At 39.8% G+C, this 21,786-nt stretch overlaps 1 protein-coding gene across 4 annotated transcripts in view; it reads left to right on the forward strand.

Annotated features, from left to right (window-relative positions):
• The window catches only part of gak (cyclin G associated kinase), a 126,693-nt gene that overhangs the window by 68,943 nt on the left and 35,964 nt on the right, over positions 1 to 21,786 (forward strand). For all 4 annotated transcript variants that reach the window (XM_072257962.1, XM_072257964.1, XM_072257965.1 and 1 more), the window contains exons 14-20: positions 451 to 573; positions 4,103 to 4,236; positions 6,715 to 6,909; positions 7,791 to 7,908; positions 8,977 to 9,056; positions 14,499 to 14,692; positions 18,234 to 18,389. In XM_072257962.1, coding sequence (XP_072114063.1) covers positions 451 to 573; positions 4,103 to 4,236; positions 6,715 to 6,909; positions 7,791 to 7,908; positions 8,977 to 9,056; positions 14,499 to 14,692; positions 18,234 to 18,389 — 1,000 coding nt within the window. The remainder of the gene's footprint in view (positions 1 to 450; positions 574 to 4,102; positions 4,237 to 6,714; positions 6,910 to 7,790; positions 7,909 to 8,976; positions 9,057 to 14,498; positions 14,693 to 18,233; positions 18,390 to 21,786) is intronic.

Here is a 21,786-nt window from a genome sequence, read left to right on the forward strand (position 1 = left end):
CAGCAGCTTCTATCACATGCAGCGGAGGTGATGAGAAGGGCCGTCAGTACTTGGGAGAAGGTGCCACCGGTTTCCAGTGATGATCAAACTCACGTTGCCAGCAAGGGGGCAGTCCTGATCATGTTGCTTGTCCCAGCTCACCCAGCCTCGGCCCACACAATGCAGTCTCTCCACAGTGAGCTGTGGGCAGATTACTGTTGTGTTAATATCAATGAAGAAGGTGGGTTTAGTCCAGATTCCCAGCATGACGGCCCTGCCAGTAATTCAGCTCCGGGTTAATGCTATTCCCACTCTCTGTAAGTGAGGTACTAGTGGGCACTTGTATTTTCAGAATCTCTGAGCAAAGTTAAACTGATTTAGCAATATTTAGATTCACTGTGATATATAACACTGGTTTCAATAAATACTAGAGTAGTCTTTAAGGTGTTTACTCTGTTTTTGAAATCCCAGGTTTCTGAATGCGGTTGGCCAACAAGACGTGCTCCAAGTTTGCAAAATCTGTACAACATTTGCAAGAATATGCACTTGTGGTTGAAGCAAGATCCAAAGAATATTTGTGTTGTCCATTGTCTTGTAAGTATTGCAGAAAATAGTTTCAATGACACTTATTTATTTATTGAGATATAGTGTGGAGTAGGCCCTTCCGGCCCTTCGTGCCACGCCACCCAGCAACCCCCAATTTAATCCCTGCCTAATCACGGGACAGTTTACAGTGACCAATTAAACTACCAGCCGGTATATCTTTGGACTGTGGGAGGAAAACGCAGCACCTGGATGAAACCCACATGGTCGTGAGGAGAACTTAGAGGCAGCAGTGGAAATTGAACCTGGGTCACCTGTACTGTAAAGTGTTGTGCTATGCACCACATTACTGTGCCTTCCCTACAAGTAGTAAATTGTATGTTTGAATGGGGGCATTTGCGAAGTGATCTTAAGGAAGTGTATCAGGTATTTAAAGGAATAGAAAATTACTTCCATTAATTTAAAAGTATGGCAGAAGAAACTTGATTCTGCATGAAAAGATCTTGGAATAAACTTGTAATGTAAGTTTATGTTAACTTTTTGTTTGTCACTTTGCAATGTATTGTGTTGCTGCTGCATAAAGCTGATTTTCATGGCATTTATGCCCTGTGTATATATGCAATACAATAAACTTGAACTGATGAACTTCTGGGAATCAGTGGAGGCAAAAGACTTTGAATCACCTAGGACACGATTAGATGTGATATGAAGCCTGTAGTTTAGACTTAAACAAAGATGGCTTTATGAATGTTCTTCAGATACTTTTTGAAAGCTAAGAACAATTTCAAATTAATGCTGAAATAATAGGCATGAGCCACTAAAGATACCTTTTTTTTCTCCATTGGTCTTTGTGTACAGGGCTACATTTTTCTCTTAAGATTGGTACTTTAAGGAGAACAGAATTCTGAATTGGAAGGAAGGTTCAGAAATCTGGGTCATTCAAAGTAAATTTATTATCAAAGTACATGTATGTCATCATAAACAGTAAAATACAAAGGAATACAATAGAATCAATGAAATACTGCACACAAAGACAGACAATCAATGTGCAAAAGACAATGAATTGTGAAAATACGAAAAAAAGAATAGTAATAGATAATTAAGTAATAAATGATATTGAGAACATGAGTTGTGGAGTCCTTCAAAGTTATTCCATTGATTGTGGAATCAGCTCAGTGTTGGGGTGAATGAAGTTATCGACTCTGGTTCAAATGCCTGATGGTTGAGGGTAATAACTGTTCCTGAACCTGGTGGTGTGGGACCTGAGGCTCCTGTACCTCCTTCCTGATGGCAGCAGCAAGAAGAGAGCATGGCCTTATTGGTGGGGGTCCTTTGATGGATGCGACAGCTCAGTGGAGGGAGGGCTTTACCAGTGATGGACTGGGCTGTATCCACTACCTGTTGCAGGCTTTTCCATTCAAGGGCATTAGTGTTTCCATACTAGACCATGATGCAATATACTCTTCACTGGGGATCTAAAGAAGTTTGTCAGAGTTTTAGATGACATGCTGAATCATCACAAATGTCTAATGAAGTGGAGGCACTTCCGTGCCTTTTTTGTAGTGCCACTTATGTTTTGGACCCAGGACAGATCCTTTGAAATACTAATACCAAGGAATTTAAAATTGCTGACTCTGTCTATGTCTGATCCCCATATGAGGACTGGATCATGGACCTCATTCCCTCCTCCTGAAGTCAATAATCAGTTCCTTGGTTTTGCTGATATTGGGTGAGAGGATGTTGTTGTGGTTCCATTCAGCCCCATTTTCAATCTCCCTCCTTTGCTGATTCGTCGTCATCTTTGATTTGGCCAACGATGGTGGTTTCATCGGCAAACTTAATTATGGTATTGGAGCTGTACTTAACCTCACAGTAATAAATATAAAGTGAGTAGAGCAGAAGGCTAAATACAGCCTTGTGGTACACCTGTGCTGATGGTGATTGTGAAGGAGGTGTTGCCAGTCTGAACTGACTATAGTCTGCAAGTGCGGATATCAAGGATTGAAGCCAACGTAGAAACAAATGTTATTTGTTGCTGTGTAATGGGTTAAACTCTGGGTCTTTCTGCAGTCTGGTAAAGGGGCAACCTAAAAGTAATTCCAAGTGGCACAAAATAATATTCTACAAACTTTCAACCTTGCTTCAAGCTGTTTAAAGCAATTATTGTTGGTGGATCTTACAGTGCAAGCTCCACTCAGATGGAAATTGGAAGTACTTCGCAGATGAAGATGAAAGCTTCAATTCCCAATATGGCATTTTTCGTTTTGACTCAAAAATTCATTTAAGCATTTAATTTAAAATATTTTACTGTTGAAATAGGATCTAGTGCTTTTCCGGCATATTTGAAAAATAAAATCTTCTCTGGCTTCCAGACGGGTACTGGTATCGATTTTAACTGACATTTTAATGACAGACTCTGCCATCTTCACCAGGGATGATGCCGGGGCATGTCTAGTCCGGTGGTATTTATACCCCCCATCGTCTGCCCCTCCTGATTTGTTCGACAGGCATCCGTTAGTCTTTCGAGACCATGGACCTGCGCCTGGAAAGTCTTCACTCTCCAGGGCCCAGGCCTGGGCAAGGTTGTATGGAAGACCAGCAGTTGCCCATGCTGCAAGTCTCCCCTCTCCACGTCACCGATGTTGTCCAAGGGAAGGGCATTAGGACCCATACAGCTTGGCACCAGTGTCGTCGCAGAGCACTGTGTGATTAAGTGCCTTGCTCAAAGACACAACACACTGCCTTGGCTGGGGCTCGAACTCACGACCGTCAGATCGCTGTGGGCACATGGCCAAGTGGTTAAGGCATTCGACTAGTGATCTGATTGGTTAGTCCTCATCCAATCAGATTTCCACTGTCCCATCTTGTTTACAATCCAGTTCACAATGGCCTTCAATGGCACAAAACTACTGTGCCGTGCCAATGGCTTTTGGGACCGTCTGGTGAAAGAAGCCGTTGAAGTAAAACTAAAGGAAAAGAATTTTAACAAAGATGACAGTCTCGCTCTAAGTAAGAACTGGAATTCGATTGTAAGCAAGTTGGGACAGTGGGAACCTGATTGGATGAGGAGGGATGGACAACAGTGCCACTGGACTAGACATGCCCAGGCATCAGCCCTGATGAAGATGACAGAGTTTGTTACCGAAATGTTGGTTAAAGTCAGTACCTATACTCTGTTGGAAGCCAGAGAAGAGTTTATTTGTTATCTTACTGTTACTTTTAAATAAAACTAGTTGCCTCTCACACAGATGTGCTTTATGTTCATTAGAGGTCCGTTTCAATCATGGTCATACTATAGGTGATTGGTACTGATTCTTGACCTAACTGAAAGATTGGAATATTTTGCAGTGTCAAACACACAGGGAGACTATCCTTTGTTTGTCGTCTTCACATGCTCTTGTAGTTAAGGTTGAAAGATGCTAATAAGCTTAGGAGGAAATTATTACTCTATTTTGTGCCAGCAACCACAGTCCTTGACTGGTATTCAAAACAAACTTGAGATGTGCTCCAGTTTATATTAGTTACCTGGAGCTAGATGGTATTCACTTTTTTGAAATTTTATTCAATTCTTTCATAATAGGATGGTCGAGCTGCATCCGCAGTGGTTGTTTGTTCTTTCCTGTGCTTTTGCCGTCTCTTCACCACAGCTGAAGCTGCCGTGTACATGTTCAGCATGAAGAGGTCACCACCTGGTATCTGGCCTTCTCACAAAAGGTACACTTTGATTTTTATAAGATAAAGTTGTGCAGAGGACAATGTCATCAGATATTGTTGAAAGAACTAATATAGTTTATAAATCTATTAAAGAGAATGTACTGTGGTTATCACTGTTAACCTGAAGAGTGCGGCAGTGGTGGTTTACTGCAGGAAGGAGGCCAATTGACTAGACAACTACAGTGTGTCATTGGTTTAGGACAGATATTTGTTTATTTACGGTGAATAATGCAGTGGGTGAAGCAAGTTTGTTAGAATAGAACATATTTCCCACCAGACTGTATTGTGCTAAAAGCTCAAAATGATTCAGTACAAAATCATGAGCACCCATTTTAAGATAACTTTTGATTGGTGAAACCAATCATATTTCCATGTAAATGCAGGATATTATTTATTATAGAAATACGGAAGTTATTATTAATGAGATGCAGAATTAGCCTATTAACAAATCCCATTTTCAACTAGGTTTTGTCTATATAAATTTCAATCCCGTAATTAGAAAGTATTAAAACTTGTTATATACAAACAATTAAAAGTGCAAACAATAATTTTGTTTTATTTTAACTACAGGAAGTCAAACAAAATAAACTTGACTCTTTCATGCCAAAGAAATTGTTCTCATTGACAAGTCCTCAGGTCTCGCATCATTGCTCTAGTTAGCATTAGTAGTTAGCATTTTCGTTGGTATTTCAGTTCACATAGGTGAGCCTCTAGAATATAATATGCCAAGTGGTTCGCAAATATTTCTATTATTGTAAGCTTGCCACTGTATGGCTCATTAGTATTTTACTGTATTTCAAAACACATAACATCACCTGGTATTGGAACTGTTTCATAATAGGTTAAAATAGCCAAACACTCTTTCTAGAAATAAAAAGTCATAGAATCATGGTTGTACAGTTGGAAGCAGGCCCTTAGTCTAAACTTATCCATGCCAACCAAGGAGCCTTCTTTCGTTGGCCCCATTTGCCTCTATTTGGCCCATGTCCCTCTAAATCTTTTCTATCAATGTACTTGACTGAAAACTTTTTAAACATTACAGCTTTCTCTGGCTGCTCCATTTACCCATCATCTCTGTATGAAAAGCTTCCTTCCCAGGTCCGTTGTGCATGTCTTCCCTCTTGTCTTAAACTTATGCTGTCTAGTTTTAGACTCCCCTACCCTGGGAAAATGACTGACTGTCCGCTCTATCTCTACCCCTCTGGATTTTATAAACCTTTATAAGGTCACCCTTCAACCTCCTATACTACAGTCTTAAACCGCCCTGTCTTTCCTGAAAACTCAAGCCCTCCATTTTGGCAACATCCTTTTGAATCTTTTCTGCAACTTTTTCAGTTTAATCATATCTTTTCCATAGCTGGGTGACTAGAATTCAATGCAATATTCCAGGCACAGTGTAACAATCATCTTGTAAAGTGTAACATAATGTCTTAACTTTTCTACTCAATACCTCATCTGATAAAGGCAAGGATGCCATATAACTTCTTCACTACTTTGACTACCTGAACTTTGTCACCACTTCCAGGAAGCAATGTACTTCTATCTCTTGGTCTTTATGTTCTACAGCAGTTCCCCATGACCCCTTCATTTACTCTGCAAGTCTTGCCCGGTTTTAACTTCCCGAAATGCGTCACTTTGCACTTGTCCCAGTTAAATTCCATCGAACATTTTGCTCCCTTCATCAGTTGATCTAGATCTTGTTTATGAGGTAGGTAGACAGTTGCATGACAGATCCAGAGAATGAAAGAGATATGGAAAGTAAATCAGCATGCTCAAATGACAGAGCGGACCCGATGGGCTGAGTGACCTAATGCTGTCCTGATGTCTTGCCGTCTTTACACTGCAGGTTGGTTAGATACGGAAACATGTGTGAACAGGTCCTATCTGAGTCCCACTTCAGCTCTGCAGACAAAAAAAAAACTAGAGAAGTATGGAATCAACTATGCTGTGCATAATAAAAAGTTTACAGATAAACTTGCGACTATTACGAAGATATAAGCAAGTTCAAAGAAAGCTAAAACTTTACATAAAAGCATAATAAAAGCAATAATCTGGGCCCAATCCAATAGAACCTTAAAAAAAATGAGAGACTATAGACTTAATATTGTAATGCCTGAAAACATTGAGGAAGGAATGTAGGGAGAGCTGGTATAATTAAATTGTATCTGATTCAATGAGATTTGGAATGAAAATATAAAAAGTAATGTAGGAAATCAGAGAATTCTGGTTGTGAAGCAGTCTCACTTCACATCTAGTTCTAAAAAGGAAACAAATCCTCGTGTTATATTGAACAATCTTTTAATTTCAGTAACAATTATTGTTACAAGCAATGGGAAAACTCAGTGAAAACTGAAGTTCCAGTATTTCATTCTGCAACCAAGTGGGTAAAGAACTCTACCTGCAGCTTATTATCATGTGTACATCTGTATTTTACCACACAGTTTTTCAATGCCTGTCTCCTTCCTTCTGTGCTTATAGATACGTGGAATACATGTGTGATATGATGGCTGAAGAGCCTATAATTCCACATAACAAATCCATCCTGATCAAGTCGATTGTGATGACACCGGTTCCTTTATTTAATAAACAGCGTAATGCTTGTCGACCATTCTGTGAGATATATGTTGGTGATGATCGTGTGATGACGACTTCTGAAGAGTATGATAAACTGAGGTAAGTGCAGACTAGCCGGCCGGTGGTGTAGTGATATCCGCACTGGATTTTGAGGTGAGTGGTCCTGGGTTCGAATCCAGCTGGCTTCTTGCACACTGTCCATCCGTGCTGGGTTGAGCTAACAACTCGGCCTTATTTTAAAAAAAACAGAAATGCTAAAGAAATGGCAAGGTTGCCCTGATGCGCCACAAGGTATGGAAAAGAACAACAAATACGGATTAGTTGTGTTATTCAGTATCCACAACTCTTTTTCAGTACAGTTGATATGAATACTGGAATTAACAAATTCATTCAATTATAATTTGCCTATTGTAGTGTCACGTGTATTCCTTATGCCCTCATCTAGTCTTGTTAGGAAGGGTCAAAGTTCAAACACAGGCAATTATTTGAGCTCGGTGCCTTTCATTTCACACCTGATCCTGCTCGTTAGCCTTTGATTTCCTTCTCCCCTCATCCTTTTCTTTTGTGTATTAGCTTGGGGTGATTCATAAGTTTATATGTTATAAATATAAGTTGCTGTGTTGAATCAAATTAAAGTAGCTGGGCCATTCATTGGCAGCATTATATCAGCTGAAAGGAGAAAGACTGGCATGGGTATGCTAGTATCTCCTGTTAGCTCTGGATGGGAAGAGTTTGGGTTTAGCTGTGTTCACACCATGGAGGAGCATACTACAGATTCTGTATATCCTAATTTTAGTTGTCACAGCTGGACAATGCAGCCTGTGTCATTAATGTAATTGTAATGAGGCAATGGATTTTCCAAACTGGAAAATAAAAGATGATATCACAAGCTTTGCAACTAAATGATTTTTAAGATTACTACTTAAATTTCAGCTTAATATATTGTGGATGAGGAATTACCTAGAATTTGTTTCTTACAGGGAATTCAAAGTGGAAGATGGCAAGGCAGTAATACCGCTGAGTTTAAGTATCCAAGGCGATGTCCTTATTGTGATCTTTCATGCCAGATCAACACTTGGAGGAAGACTGCAAGCAAAGGTAGAGAATGAGCTATGTAATAATTGTGGAAACCTGATGCACTCTGTAATGTTGATGCATTGGAAGAAGAGATGAGTAGGTAAGAATTCATTAGCGGGTTTGTTTTTACAGTGGATCATGGCTTTGTGTTGACAGAAAGCTGGGTGGCAGTTTGAAATGTGCGGAGCAGATGCAGTTTAATGTGGATAAATGTGAGGTTATCCACTTTGGTGGCAAGAACAAGAAGGCAGATTACTATTTGCAGGTACAGCAGGCAGTGAAGAAAGCTAATGGCATGTTGGGCTTCATGACAAGGGGAGTTGAGTATAGGAGCAAAGAGGTCCTTCTGCAGTTGTACAGGACCCTGGTGAGACCACACCTGGAGAATTGTGTACAGTTTTGGTCTCCAAATTTGAGGCAGGACATCCTTGCTATTGAGGGAGTGCAGCGGAGGTTCACGAGGTTAATTCCTGGGATAGCGGGACTGTCATATATTGAAAGATTGGAGCGACTGGGCTTGTATACACTGGAATTTAGAAGGATGAGAGGGGATCTGATTAAAACATATAAGATTATTAAGGGAGTGGACACGCTAGAGGCAGGAAACATGTTCCCGATGTTGGGGGAGTCCAGAACCAGGGGCCACAATTTGAGAATAAGGGGTAGGTCATTTAGAACGGAGTTGAGGAAAAACTTTTTCACCCAGAGAGTTGTGGATCTGTGGAATGCACTGGCTCAGAAGGCAGTGGAGGCCAATTCTATGGACACTTTCAAGAAAGCGTTCGATAGAGCTCTTAATGATAGCGGGGTCAAGGTATATGGGGAGAAGGCAGGAACTGGATACTGATTGTGGATGATCAGCCGTGATCACAGTGAATGGCGGTGCTGGCTCAAAGGGCCGAATGGCTTACTCCTGTTGTCTATTGTGTTCCCAGCAGGAAATGTTTTTGTAGCACAGCATTACATTAATTTCAATTAATGTTCTAAAAAGTGTATATTGTCCATAATGGACAAGAAAATCCAAATTATGCTTGTGGGAGATTAAGTGATTGCATGACATCTGCAAATTGGTTGGCCATTTTGTTTCAGATGACTTCAATGAAGATGTTCCAGATTCAATTCCACACTGGATTTGTGCCCAGAAATGCTACCTTGGTCAAATTTGCAAAGTAAGTCTTCTTAAGTTTGTTTACTTGCATAAGAAATTTCTAGTAGTAAAGCTGCTGATCTTTGCATCACTCTAGTGCCACTTGAGGATTTGTAGAAAATTATCCTGATTCAGGGTTCACTTATAAAAGTTGTCTGTGTCACAGTCGTGCACTTGCCATTGACTGTACATAATAGGTGTAGTTCTTTGTATTTAATCCATCTGGGAAGGCATCCTGTTATTTCAAGTGTCAAAGAGATTTTAGTTTTTTCAGTCAGTTGGTGAACTTTCAGTCATGACATTAGGTCATGATAAGCTTCATTTCCCACTGCTGTCTGTAAGGAGTTTGTATGATTTCCCTGTGATCATGTGGATTTGCTCTAAGTGTTCCGGCTTCTTCCCACATTCCAAAGGTTAGAAGGTTGTGGGCATGCTATGCTGGTGCCATTTGCAGGCTGCCCCCAGCACATCCTCAGTATGTGTTAGTTGTTGACACAAATGACACACTTCGCTTTATGTTTTGATGTACATGTGTCAAGTAGAGGTGATCTTTATCTTTGAAGCTACAGAAAATATATGCTTTGGTCGAAGGTGGTGAACTATGCTTCAGTTATATTGAAATGCACTGTCCATTTTATTTCACAGTTAAGTTTATCTTTAAAAATCCATGTGAGGCCCAAAGCTTTTCAACAACTACAATTAAAATTACCCAGGAATTATCTTAACATTTTTAGATTTAGAAACGCATGGGCTTTCAGTATTGGATTCGTACACAAAATTTAAACTTGGTTGGGTTTGCTTTGTTGATACTTTTAATATAAGCAGAATCAAAGGAGACCCAAATAAAAAAACATGAGAGATCTGCAATGCTCAAAATTCAAACAACACACACAAAATGCTGGGGGAACTCAGCAGGCCCGGTACCATCAATGGAAAAGAGTACAGTCGACCTTATGGGCCGAGACCCTTTAGCAGAATTGGAGGAAAAAAGATGAGGAGTAGAGTTAAAAAGAATCATAGGAGGTTCGATTTAATGAAATCTAACAAAGCTCCATCCAACAGATGAGCAGGTGTTCATGGAAATAGGAATTTAGCAGTCCGCAAGGTTAGTAAGGTATTAATATTTTGCCAGCAGAATAAAATATTTCAAAATAAAACCAATACGACAAAGTATCAGATAGTTTTTGTACAGACTCTGTAAATTTAAGAGTGAACTGCAGAAGTTGGGGCTGTAGTTTTGTAATTGTTCTTCACCTAGTTATTTTGTTAGCCGAGTAAGCCTACCTATAATGATTTGTTTCAATATTTAAGAATACCTTAAATAATATCAGCAAATGGTTGAATACTCAGTGTGCGAAGTGAAGTTATGGAAAATGAAAAATGGAGTAAACGGTTGATTTTAATATGAAGTTATGTATAGATCTTTGGGACTTATTTGAAAAAGGACATAGAATATGTTGGCATTACTTAAGCATCAGAGATTAGAGAAGTCCGTTACAGTTTATATCTGTGGATTTATGGTATTGTGTCCAACTATTTCACATTTTCATTTCAGCTTTGGGACCAAACGGTGAGATAGATTTGTGGCAAAATAAAGGAAATGGCTAAGGAAGAAATGTAATGACCTGTGATTCAATACCTTGAATGGTGCTATCAGTCTCAGCAGGCAGAATACTTCACGAAAATCCCTTGCTGAATTTGGCATCTTCCAATTCACTGATGATGCCACTGTTGTCAGATGATCAGAAAGCGTACAGGAGCAAGATAGATGGGCTGGGCTGGTTGAGTTTTGTTGCAACACTGGCCTTGCACTCAAAATCAGCAAAACCAAAGAATGCATACCAGAAATCATTGAGGAGTTGGTGGTGGAAAGGGTGAATAGCTTCAGGTTCATGGGCTTCAATTTGTCAGAGGATCTATCCTTGGCCCAACACATTCCTGCAGTTATGAAGGAGGCACGCCAGTGGCTCTACCTCATTGTGAATTTGAGGAGGTTTAGTATGTCGCCAAAGATGTTGCAAGTTTCTGTAGATGTGCAGTGTAGAGTTTTCTGCTGGTTGCATCATAGCCTGGTATGGAGCCTCCGAAGTATAGGATTGGAAGAAGCTGCAGAGGGTTATGGAGTCAGTCAGCTCTATCACAGGCACAACCCTCCTCAGCATCGAGGACATCTTCAGGAAGCAGTTTCTGAAGAAGATGGCATCCATTATCAAGTACCTTCACCATCCTGGACATGCCCTCTTCTCACTACTTCCAAACGGGAAGAGGTACAGCAGTTTGAAGACCTATATCCAACAATTCAGAAACAGCTTCTGTCCCTCTGCCATCATATTTCTGAACGGTCCATGAATATATTATTTTTTTGCATTATTTATTTATTTTTATAGTTGATTGAATTTTATGTCTGCATCATATTGATTCTACAAAACACCAGGTTTCACTTTAGTCAGTGATGCTAAATCTGATTCTGAGTCTGAGAATGTGGAGAACCTACAATAAGCTTTGTGTGATTGATAAAGAAACTGATTTGATCTGAGACCTCCGTTGATACTTTTTCTGGTAATGGGCACTGAATGCAATCAATCATTCGGATATCTGTGGTGCATGAACTCCCTCACAGTGAAGTGAAAGGCAGCTGAAGGGGTTAGAGCAATAAACAAATAAGAGAAAATCTGCAGATGCTGGAAATCCAAGCAACACATACAAAATACTGGAGGAACTCAGCAGGCCAGGCAGCATCTATGGAAAAGGGTACAGTCGACATTTTGGGCCAAGACCCTTCAGCAGGACTGGAGAAAAAAAAATGTTGAAGGGAAGATTTAAACTTTTTCAGGGTAAGCATCCCTGGAAGAGACTTTGCAGTGTAGTAATCCAACTACAAACAAGAGAAAATCTGCGGATGCTGGAAACCAAGCAACACACACATAGTGCTGGAGGAACTCAGCAGGCCAGGCAGCATCTATGGAAAATAGTACAGCTGATGGTTTAGGGCTGAGACTTTTCAGCAGGACTGGAGAGAAAAAGGTTGAAGCAATAAACAGTCTGCTGGCTGGAGCAAATCAGCAGGTCGAGCCGCACTGTGGAAGGAAAGGAATTGAAAATGCTGCATTTTTTTGTTAGAAGAACTTAGTACGAATGTTATAAGACTGGGCAGTGCATTGGGGATTGAACATGGGGTATTAGGATTTTTGGAAGAAGTAGCAAGTGTTGATTTAGGGCCGAAATGGTGCCAAAATGATATACCAAATGATGGAAAATAATTCAGTGATTAAATCACTCCTATATTAAATCTGATCTAATGTGATACCTGGGCAGGTAGACTTGCACAACCACAGACTGTTGTTAATGGAGCCTCAGAGGAGTTTTATCATTAATGGTTAATTTCTCACCAGGGACCTGGTTTTAGATAACATTGCAAGCAGGTGTCTTAAAAAGTATTGACTTAACAAACAGTTGGAATTTAACAATGTCTCAGCACTTGTATGCAATTGATGTCAGATGGTTAAACAACAGCAGAGACCCTGAGACAACTTAGAAAAGTACAGTACAGGAACAGGCCCTTTGGCCCATTTGGAAATCTTAAACTTTTAACACAACAATTTATGTTTCAGCTCTCGGACTTAAAAAAAAGAGTGCAAGAGGAAAAAGTGCATTGGGCAAAGAAAGTACGAAGTGGATTTCTCAGTGGTGCTGGGTGGCAGGGTCAAACTTGGTATTCAGTGTAACATCTTTCACACACTTGCAGACATCCCACCCTGCAAAAACTCATTTCAGGGAGGTAGCACCATCAATTTGTGGGAGACTTCCGGGAGAGGTGGGATGTCTGCAAAAGAGTAGCTCCTTAGCAGCTGGCTAGCTAGTTTAAATAACATTAGTTATACTAATGAACGAGTGACACCTGTTAAACTCACCTCAACGTGTCTTTTACATTTTAACCCTCCATGGGCAATAGAAAAGTCACTATTGCAGACAGTGCAGTGAGCAACACTGTCATTATTTTGACCCCTATTAGGCAGGGGTACACTTTAGGGTAGTCTGGGGTGATGTACGTTTTATATATTGTTTGGGAACACTCTGCCACTGACTTTTTTTGGAACACTCTCGCTCTTGCTCTTGCTCTCTCTCTGTCGCGCGCACGTGCACTCTCTCGCTCATGGTCACTCTCACTCGCGCTTGCTTTCTCGCTCTTGCTCTCGCGCTTGCTCTCGCACTCTCGCTGTCGCGCTGTCTCTGGTGGTCGCGGTCTCACGCTTGCTTTCTCGCTCTCTGTCTTATGCTTGCTTTCTCGCTCTCTCTCGCTGTCTCGTCACTTTCACTCGCGCTCGCTCTCCCGTGCTTGCTTTCTTGCTCTTGCGCTCATGCTCTGGCGCGCGTTCTCTCACGCTCGCTCTCAAAAAAGTCAATTTCTGGGACATTGTATATAATTTGTGGGCATCAGGGAGCCACTATTAATTTGCGGGAGACTCCCGGAAGTTCTGGGAGAGGTGGGATGTCTGCACTTGGCCACTCAGTATTTTATCAAATACATTTTTCTGAAATAAAGAAATTGGTCAATGTTCTGAACTACCAGCTGCTTTGTGGAAATGTAAGAAGTTTAGCTCTTTGGGTGGTGATAAATTTGTCCTTTTATTGTATTTCTTTGCTTTGAGGAAACAAATGCAGTAGAGGGTTACTGTAAAGTAATTCTTTTTTTTCTTGAAGCTTCCAAGTGAGTTGAAGTCCATTTTGAGATAATAACATATACATGCTTACGCACGCAGATCAAATTTTAAGGGCTGAATGGTAAATCTAAGTTCTTTTTTCTTATTTATTTTGAAGATAAAATCAGCAGCAAACTGCAAAAATAAAATGGCAGGAAAACATTTACAGCCAAGAATTAACGGTGCAATCTCTCAAGCTGAATCATCCCTGCTACAGGAATGAACAATTAAATCAAAACATTTGATAGATGATTTCATAATCTTTAATCAGATGAATTTGATCATATACTTCGGTTGTTGTTGATGGTCAGAGAAAGGACTTATTGCTGCTGCGTAGGTTTAAATGTTGACCTCAAGGAACAGAATTCTGAAGAGTCACTGCTGTCTAAAATAGCAGCTAAATGCAAAATTCACAGATTATGGCGACTCATCTAATTTAGAAAATTGAAGGAAATTGGTGTTTTGTTGTAATTGAGCCTGTGTTAGAATATAAGCAATTCCCAAGCCCATAGTCCTTATTCTAAGGGGTACAACGGCATTTGTCACATGAAAATACCACCATCTACAGCTCACTCACTATTTCAACTCCTGTTCCTTCACAGCCTCTGCATTTAATCCTGGAATCTTCTTCCTAACAACTCTGTAGGTGCACATCAGTTGGAAAAGTAGGTTTAATAAGCCAACCTCATGAAAGCGCATTAGGAATAAGCTAACTCATGGGTTTGGTTTAGTTTTGAAATGGCTCTGACAATTCTGTGTTTCAGGTATGATCTTGATGCATGTGACATCCAGGAGAAATACCCAGATCTCTTCCAAGTAACTCTGGAAGTAGAGGTGGAGCCTCAAGAAAATTCCAGAAGTAACAATCCACCATGGGAAAACTTCATGACAAAGGGTCTCAATCCCAAAATCCTTTTCTCTAGTCGTGAAGAACAACAAGAGATGCTTTCTAAATTCGGTATGTTTAAGCACCAAATCTCGATTCAGACAATAGAAAATCTGCAGATGCTGGAAACTCAATCCAGGCTGTTTGTCTATGTAGCTAATGGCAAAAATGTGAGGAATGAATGAGGGATGGAAGATTTCTGGAATTCTATTATCTGGAAAATATAATATGACAAAACAAGTGTGACAATTGCCTGGCATGCGACACCAAGAATACATACAAAAGCATGTTAAAATAGATGATAAAGGAGACAGGCAGGTAGATAAATACATATTGGAAATTAATAATACAGAGCAATTCAGAGTATTTCAAATAGAATTTAATAAAGCGATTGATTTACTTTGTAAATCTCCAGATCTCAGATTGTGTTTTTCCCTGAAGAGTGGTTATATATGTATTAACCTTTGCAAACAATGGGATACTTCTATGAGAATTCTTCATTTCTTTTTGTCCCTTTCGTCTTGATGGATAACCAACATATAACTCTGTGTAATCATACACTGCTCTCACTTAACAGTGATTCTGAAAACGATAGCCATTATTATTTCATTTCTCAGGTTAAAAATGCTCATGTCTTAGATTTTGGATTTCATGGCTTCCTTCACTGACTGGAGGGAAAATAAGACTATTCAAGTTGATTCATGGTCCCTGGAGCAATTCCTTAACTCTTTTCCCAATCTCTGGAAGGTTAGTTTGCTAGCGGTTAAAATTGTCTGAGAAATTGTCTGTTCGAGGGAGCAACTGGCAGCTGTAGCGCTGGTAAATTGAAACTAATACTGTACTTTGGATGTGTTGTGTGAGTATCCATCCTTTCCATTAGCAGTACTGTGTGAATACCCATTCTCGCCCCAGGAGTCAAGCTTGTATGTTCAAAATTAAAGCATTTGTCAAAGTAAATGCTTCTACTGACAGTCTCACTTCTCCTCTTTGGAAGACATGAGTATTCCCACCAAACAATATTAAACAATTGTGGATTTATTTTAACTAGCAAGAGAGAAGTTGACGCTGGATCTTCAGGAATTAATTAGCCCTTTGAAGTTAACTTAAAGAATCAGATATCCTTCTCTCAATCAAGTGAATAAAAATCCCACTACTTTTGCAGAAACAGTATATTTTATCTACTATTAGAAAGAACTGAGAGATAGGAAGCAGAAAAAAACATCAGTAGATCATGGATTAAGTGTGGGTGGAATACTGTTAGCTGCAGTTCAAATCTAATCGTAGCACAAAAAGCATGATTCAGATTGTCAGGCATAGTGGTCTTTTGTGTGCATTCATATTAGAGATGCCAAACAGTCTCAGTGCTGTCAACAAAAGGGATATTGGTGCTTGGTAAGAGTAGTATGCTTTTTAATTCTTTCTGTGTAGGGAGGATTGAAGAAATTACATTTTAAGTTTTTCTGAGTGTTTAACTTGCATTGAGTGACCTTTAGCAAGTGTGAGGATGTACACAAAGGTTCAATGGTGGGAGGGCTAGCAGATAGGTTTTTTTCTTTTAAAAATCGAGACCCACCGCTGCTCTCTGCCTTTACCCAGCCAATTTTGGATTCTGTTTGCTAACTTACCTCAGATTTCCAAAGCTTCCTAAATTCTGCAACAGTTCGGTAAAGGAAAAGTGTAATATCTCAGAGTTTGATGAATGATTTGTAACAGTTGCAAAGACTTATACAAAGGAAGATGGGCAAATAAAGGGAAGAGAAGATAGTAGGTATAGTATAACATGGTGCAGTATAATGTGAAGATTTTTATTTTGTTTATGGAACACAAAATCAATGTCCATTAAATGGTGAAAGAATATTAAATCCCAGTGAGGACAGTGCTGTGGTGCTCTGAGTCATGAGACACAGAAAACAATCTCCAATATAGCACAGTTAAGCAGCTCTGTTGCCCTTTGGTACAAGTCGATTGGAGTAGAGATGTGGGGCTGTTTGCTGGGATTGTACAAGGATTCAGTGAAAAGTAATTTGGAGTGCTGAGTACAGATTCAGAACCTGCACTACAGTAGCATATTTATGCCTTCAAATCAATGCATAGGTTCACCTGACTGATTCTTGGTCTTGGTCTGAGAGATTAAAGGTGTCAATATATTCTCATCAGAATTTAGAAAAAAATAGATGCTCTCATGGATACTTGCAACATTCTGAGAGGAAATGATAGTAAATGCCAAGTAGGAGCACCATCCTAGAATTTGAGACAGAGATGAAGAGAAATTTCATTTACAGAAGGTTGAAAATCCTGTGCAGACTGCGATGTTTACTTGTTGAGTATATTTATGACTGAGATTGATAGATATTTGGATATGAAGAGGTGAGGGCTGCAGGAAGACAGAGGTGGAGTATAGGATTGGTCGTCATGGTTTTGAATGGCAGAGCAAGAAGGAACAGGTGGACATGTGGCTCGCCCATTTGATTTCTTTGATTTTTATAGAATCCACTATCACAAGGATGAAAGAAACCAATAAAGATGTACTACTCAAAGAGAATTGTCTGTAATTGAAGGGGAAGAACACATAGGGCTTTGGGGAATGAGCAAGAAAAGAAACTTCATTAAATGTTTGGCAGAACATCATGGGCCAATTGCAGATCCGCTGTGTCACATGAATCTGATCACTGTAGTAGTCGAATTGTTTTGAAAGTTCAGTAGTGTGGCCTTGCTAAAGAATTTCAAGTGTTTTCTGGTCTCTTGCTCATTCATGCTGTGCTCTAGGGAGCATTAGAACTCATCTTTGCATTTATTCCACCTATCCCTGACACATTAATCATATAACTTTTCACAATTTGTTTTAAACAAGAATTCTAGATCATGAAATGTGAGTTGCTATACATGTGCAAGGAAATTCTTCAGGTAGAGTGTAAAAAGTTTTGTGAGCACTATTCTAGCAGTGTTTCTTGGCACGATACAGAAATGCACTTTTCATGTTTCTTAGCAAGTCAAAACAATCGCATGGGGCTGGTAATCTTACTGCATTAGACATGTATTATACATCAAATTTGTTTAGTAAAGACATCTAGTTGGGATTTTGGTTCTGTATTCTACTGAATTTCACTGGAGTGTTGTACACGGAAAGGAGAGGTGATAGAAGTATAGAAAAGTATGAGAGACATAGATCAAGTAGATAGTTAGAACCTTTTTTCCAGTTGGAAATGTCACGGACTAGAGAGCTTAGACTTAAGGTGAAGTGATAAAGCTTAAAGGAGATTTACGAGGGAAGTTTTATTTATATGGCGAGTGGATCATGCTGCCATGGAAGGTGGTAAAATCAGATACAATAATGTATAAGAGATTCAGGCACGCGTGAACAGGCAGAGAAAGGAGGGCTATGGATATGAACCTTGTGTAGGTATTTGGGAATAATTAGAATGACATCTGAAGGATCAGTTCCTGTGCTGTACTTGTTCTACATTCTTTGTTTACTTCCATTATTCCGTATTTATTCTTAAGTAATGATGAAATGTGAGAATTATTTTGCTTTACCTAATATTTAAAAAATACTAAAATAGTTATAACTGCAGAGAATTCTGAGATTCATGAATATTTTTTCTGACTAATAAAGGAAAGCCTGAGTTGCCCAGACAGCCAGGGTCAACAGCACAGTATGATGCAGAGACACCCAAATCCAACCATGCTTCAGAGAATACAAGTGAAGATGAGACTTCCCATCCAAACAGTGAGACCTCCAACAGCTTTTTTGAAACACTAAATTGGGAAGGTAAGTGATGGTCGATTTTGATGAATTGTTTAAATCTTGGCTAGACCAGTGAACGGTGATTTTACTTCATTAACAATATTTTAATACTTTTTCCACATGAGTTGTGACTTAAAACTATGAAAAGGAGGTTGGTGGAGTTACTAAAGAGCTTATTAAGAGCCAAGTTTCCTTGCTGTCAAATTCACAAAGTGTTATCCACTATTCTTGGTTAGTTTTACATCTTCATTATGAACATTAAGCTAGTCTTCTCTCAATCTCTGCTCTTAAGTAATTCCAGTTAGTTGGCTAACATAAAACATATACTGTATGATTTTGCATATGTGAAATCAGATATACCTGTCAGTAACTCTGTGCTGCTACACAGAATCTTTGGTGGAAAAATTAAGGCAAGTACTTTGTGAAGAAATGATAAACTAATAAGGATTTAGAGTGTCTTAATATATCTGTAGAAGCATTTGGGGATTCTTCTTCACCTTGTCTGCTAGAGCAATCTCATGCCGCCTTTTCGCTCTCCTGATTTCTTTCTTAATTGTTTTGTTGCATTTCTTATACTCCTTAAGTACCTTATTTGCTCCTTCCTGCCTGTACCTGCTATACACCTTTTTTCTCAATATCTCTCGAAAACCCAGGTTCCCTAAACCTGTTATTCTTGCCTTTTAATCTCCCAGGAACATCCAAGCTCTATACTCTCAATTTCACTTTTGAAGGCTTTCCATTTACCAGGTTCACCTTTGCCAGAAATCAAACTGTCTCAATCTATACCTGTCAGATCCTTTCTGATACCTTCAAAACTGGCCTTTCTCCAATTTTGAATCTCAACCTGAGGACCAGACATATCCTTCTCCATAATTATCTTGAAACTAATGGCAATATGATCACTAGATGTGAAGTGCTCCCCTGCACAAGCTGTCACCTGCCATATCTCATTCCCTAATAGGAGATCTAGTATTGCACTCTCTCTAGTTGGGATCTCTAAGTACTGATTAGAGAAATTTTCCTGAACACATTTGATAAACTATCCCATCTAGTCCTTTTATAGTATGGGATATGTCGAAAGGTAAAATCATATCTGTGTGCTGCTTGCAATAGTCTGTGATCTCTCTACACATTTGCTCCTCTAATTCCAGAGGTTAGGTGATCTATAATATAATCCCATTAATGTGGTCATCCCTTTCTTATTCCTCAGCTTCAGTAGACAAGCTCTCCAGACCATCCTGTCTGAACACTGGCATGACATTTTTGCTGACTAGTAATGCTACTGCACCCCTTTAATCCCTCCCACTCTATCACATGTAAAGCAAGGGTCAACTGGAACATTGAGCTGCCCTTGCCACTCCTGCAACCAGTCTCAGTAGTGGCTACAGTGTCATAATTCCACATGCTGACCTATGCCCTAAGCTTGTGCGCCTTCCCTACAATACTCCTTATATTGAAATATACACAACTCAGAACATTATTCCCACTATGCTCAACTGTTCACTTCCTGATTTTGTATATAGGCTTAACACAGTTTTCCCCACAATCTCTCCACTGTCTGCTCAGGAGCTCTGGTTCCCACCCACCAGCAACTCCAGTTAAAAACTTCCCCCCCCACCCCCCAATCCCCGCACTCGGTGTAGCAGTTAGCAAACCTTCCTGCAAGGATATTAGTCCCCCTCCAATTCAGATGCAAACCGTCCCTTCTGTACAGGTCCCATCTTCCTTGGAAGCGAGCCCAATGATCCAAAAATCTGAAGCCCTCCCTCTTGCACCATCTCCTTAGCAACATTGTTACAGTGGCATGCAAAAGTTTGTGCACCCCGGTCAAAATTTCTGTTACTGTGAATAGTTTAGAGAGTAGAAGAAGAACTGATCTCCAAAAGTCATAAAGTTAAAGCTGAAACATTCTTTTCAACATTTTAAGCAAGATTAGTGTATTATTTTTGTTTTGTACAATTTTAGAGTGAAAAAAGGAAAGGAGCACCATGCAAAAGTTTGGGCACCCCAAGAGACTTGAGCTCTCAGATAACTTTTACCAAGGTCTCAAACCTTAATTAGCTTGTTACGGTTATGGCTTGTTCACACTCATCGTTAGGAAAGGCCAGGTGATGCAAATTTCAAAATTTTATAAACACCCTGACTCCTTAACCTTGTCCCAACAATCAGCAGCCATGGGCTCCTCTAAGCAGCTGCCTAGCGCTCTGAAAATTAAAATAAATGATGCCCACAAAGCAAGAGAAGGCTATAAGAAGATAGCAAAGCGCTTTCAGGTAGCCGTTTCCTCAGTTCGTAATATAATTAAGAAATGGCAGTTAACAGGAACGGTGGAGATCAAGTTGAGGTCTGGAAGACCAAGAAAACTTCGAGAGAACTGCTCGTAGAATTCCTAGAAAAGCAAATCAAAACCCCCGTTTGACTGCAGAAGACCTTCAGGAAGATTTAGCAGAGTGGTGGTGCACTGTTCTACCGTACAGTGACATCTGCACAAATATGACCTTAATGGAAAAGTCATCAGAAGAAAACCTTTCCTGCGTCCTCATCTCAAAATTCAGCGTCAGAAATTTCATCTCAAAATTCAGCGTCAGAAATTTCATCTAAACAAGCCTGATGCATTTTGGAAACAAGTCCTGTGGACTGATGAAGTTAAAATAGAACTTTTTGGCTGCAATGAGCAAAGGTATGTTTGGAGAAAAAAGGGTGCAGAATTTCATGAAAAGAACAACTCCCCAACTGTTAAGCACTGGGGTGGATCGATCATACTTTGGGCTTTTTGTTCAGCCAGTGGCACAGGGAACATTTCACTGGTAGAGAGAAGAATGAGTTCAATTAAATACCAGCAAATTCTGGAAGCAAACATCACACCGTCTATAAGAAAGCTGAAGCTGAAAAGAGGATGGCTTCTACAACAGGATAATGATCCTAAACACACCTCAAATCCACAATGGACTACCTCAAGAGGTGCAAGCTGAAGGTTTTGCCATGGCCCTCACAGTCCCCTGACCTAAACATCATCGAAAATCTGTGGATAGACCTCAAAAGAGCAGTGCATGCAAGACAGCCCAAGAATCTCACAGAACTAGAAGCCTTTGCAAGGAAGAGTGGGTGAAAATCCCCCAAACAAGAATTGAAAGACTCTTAGCTGGCTACAAAAAGCGTTTACAAGCTATGATACTTGCCAAAGGGGGTGTTACTAAGTACTGACCATGCAGGGTGCCCAAACTTTTGCTTCGGACCCTTTTCTTTTTTTGTTATTTTGAAACTGTAAAAGATGGAAATAAAAAAGTAATCTTGCTTAAGATATTAAAGAAATGTGTCATCTTTAACCTTATGACTTTTGGAAATCAGGTCATCTTTTACTCGCTCATCTAATCACAGTAACAGAAATTTTGACCAGGGGTGCCCAAACTTTTGCATACCA

Source organism: Mobula birostris, chromosome 5 (genome assembly GCF_030028105.1).
Source record: "Mobula birostris isolate sMobBir1 chromosome 5, sMobBir1.hap1, whole genome shotgun sequence".
In the NCBI taxonomy this organism is placed as follows: Eukaryota; Metazoa; Chordata; class Chondrichthyes; order Myliobatiformes; family Myliobatidae; genus Mobula; species Mobula birostris.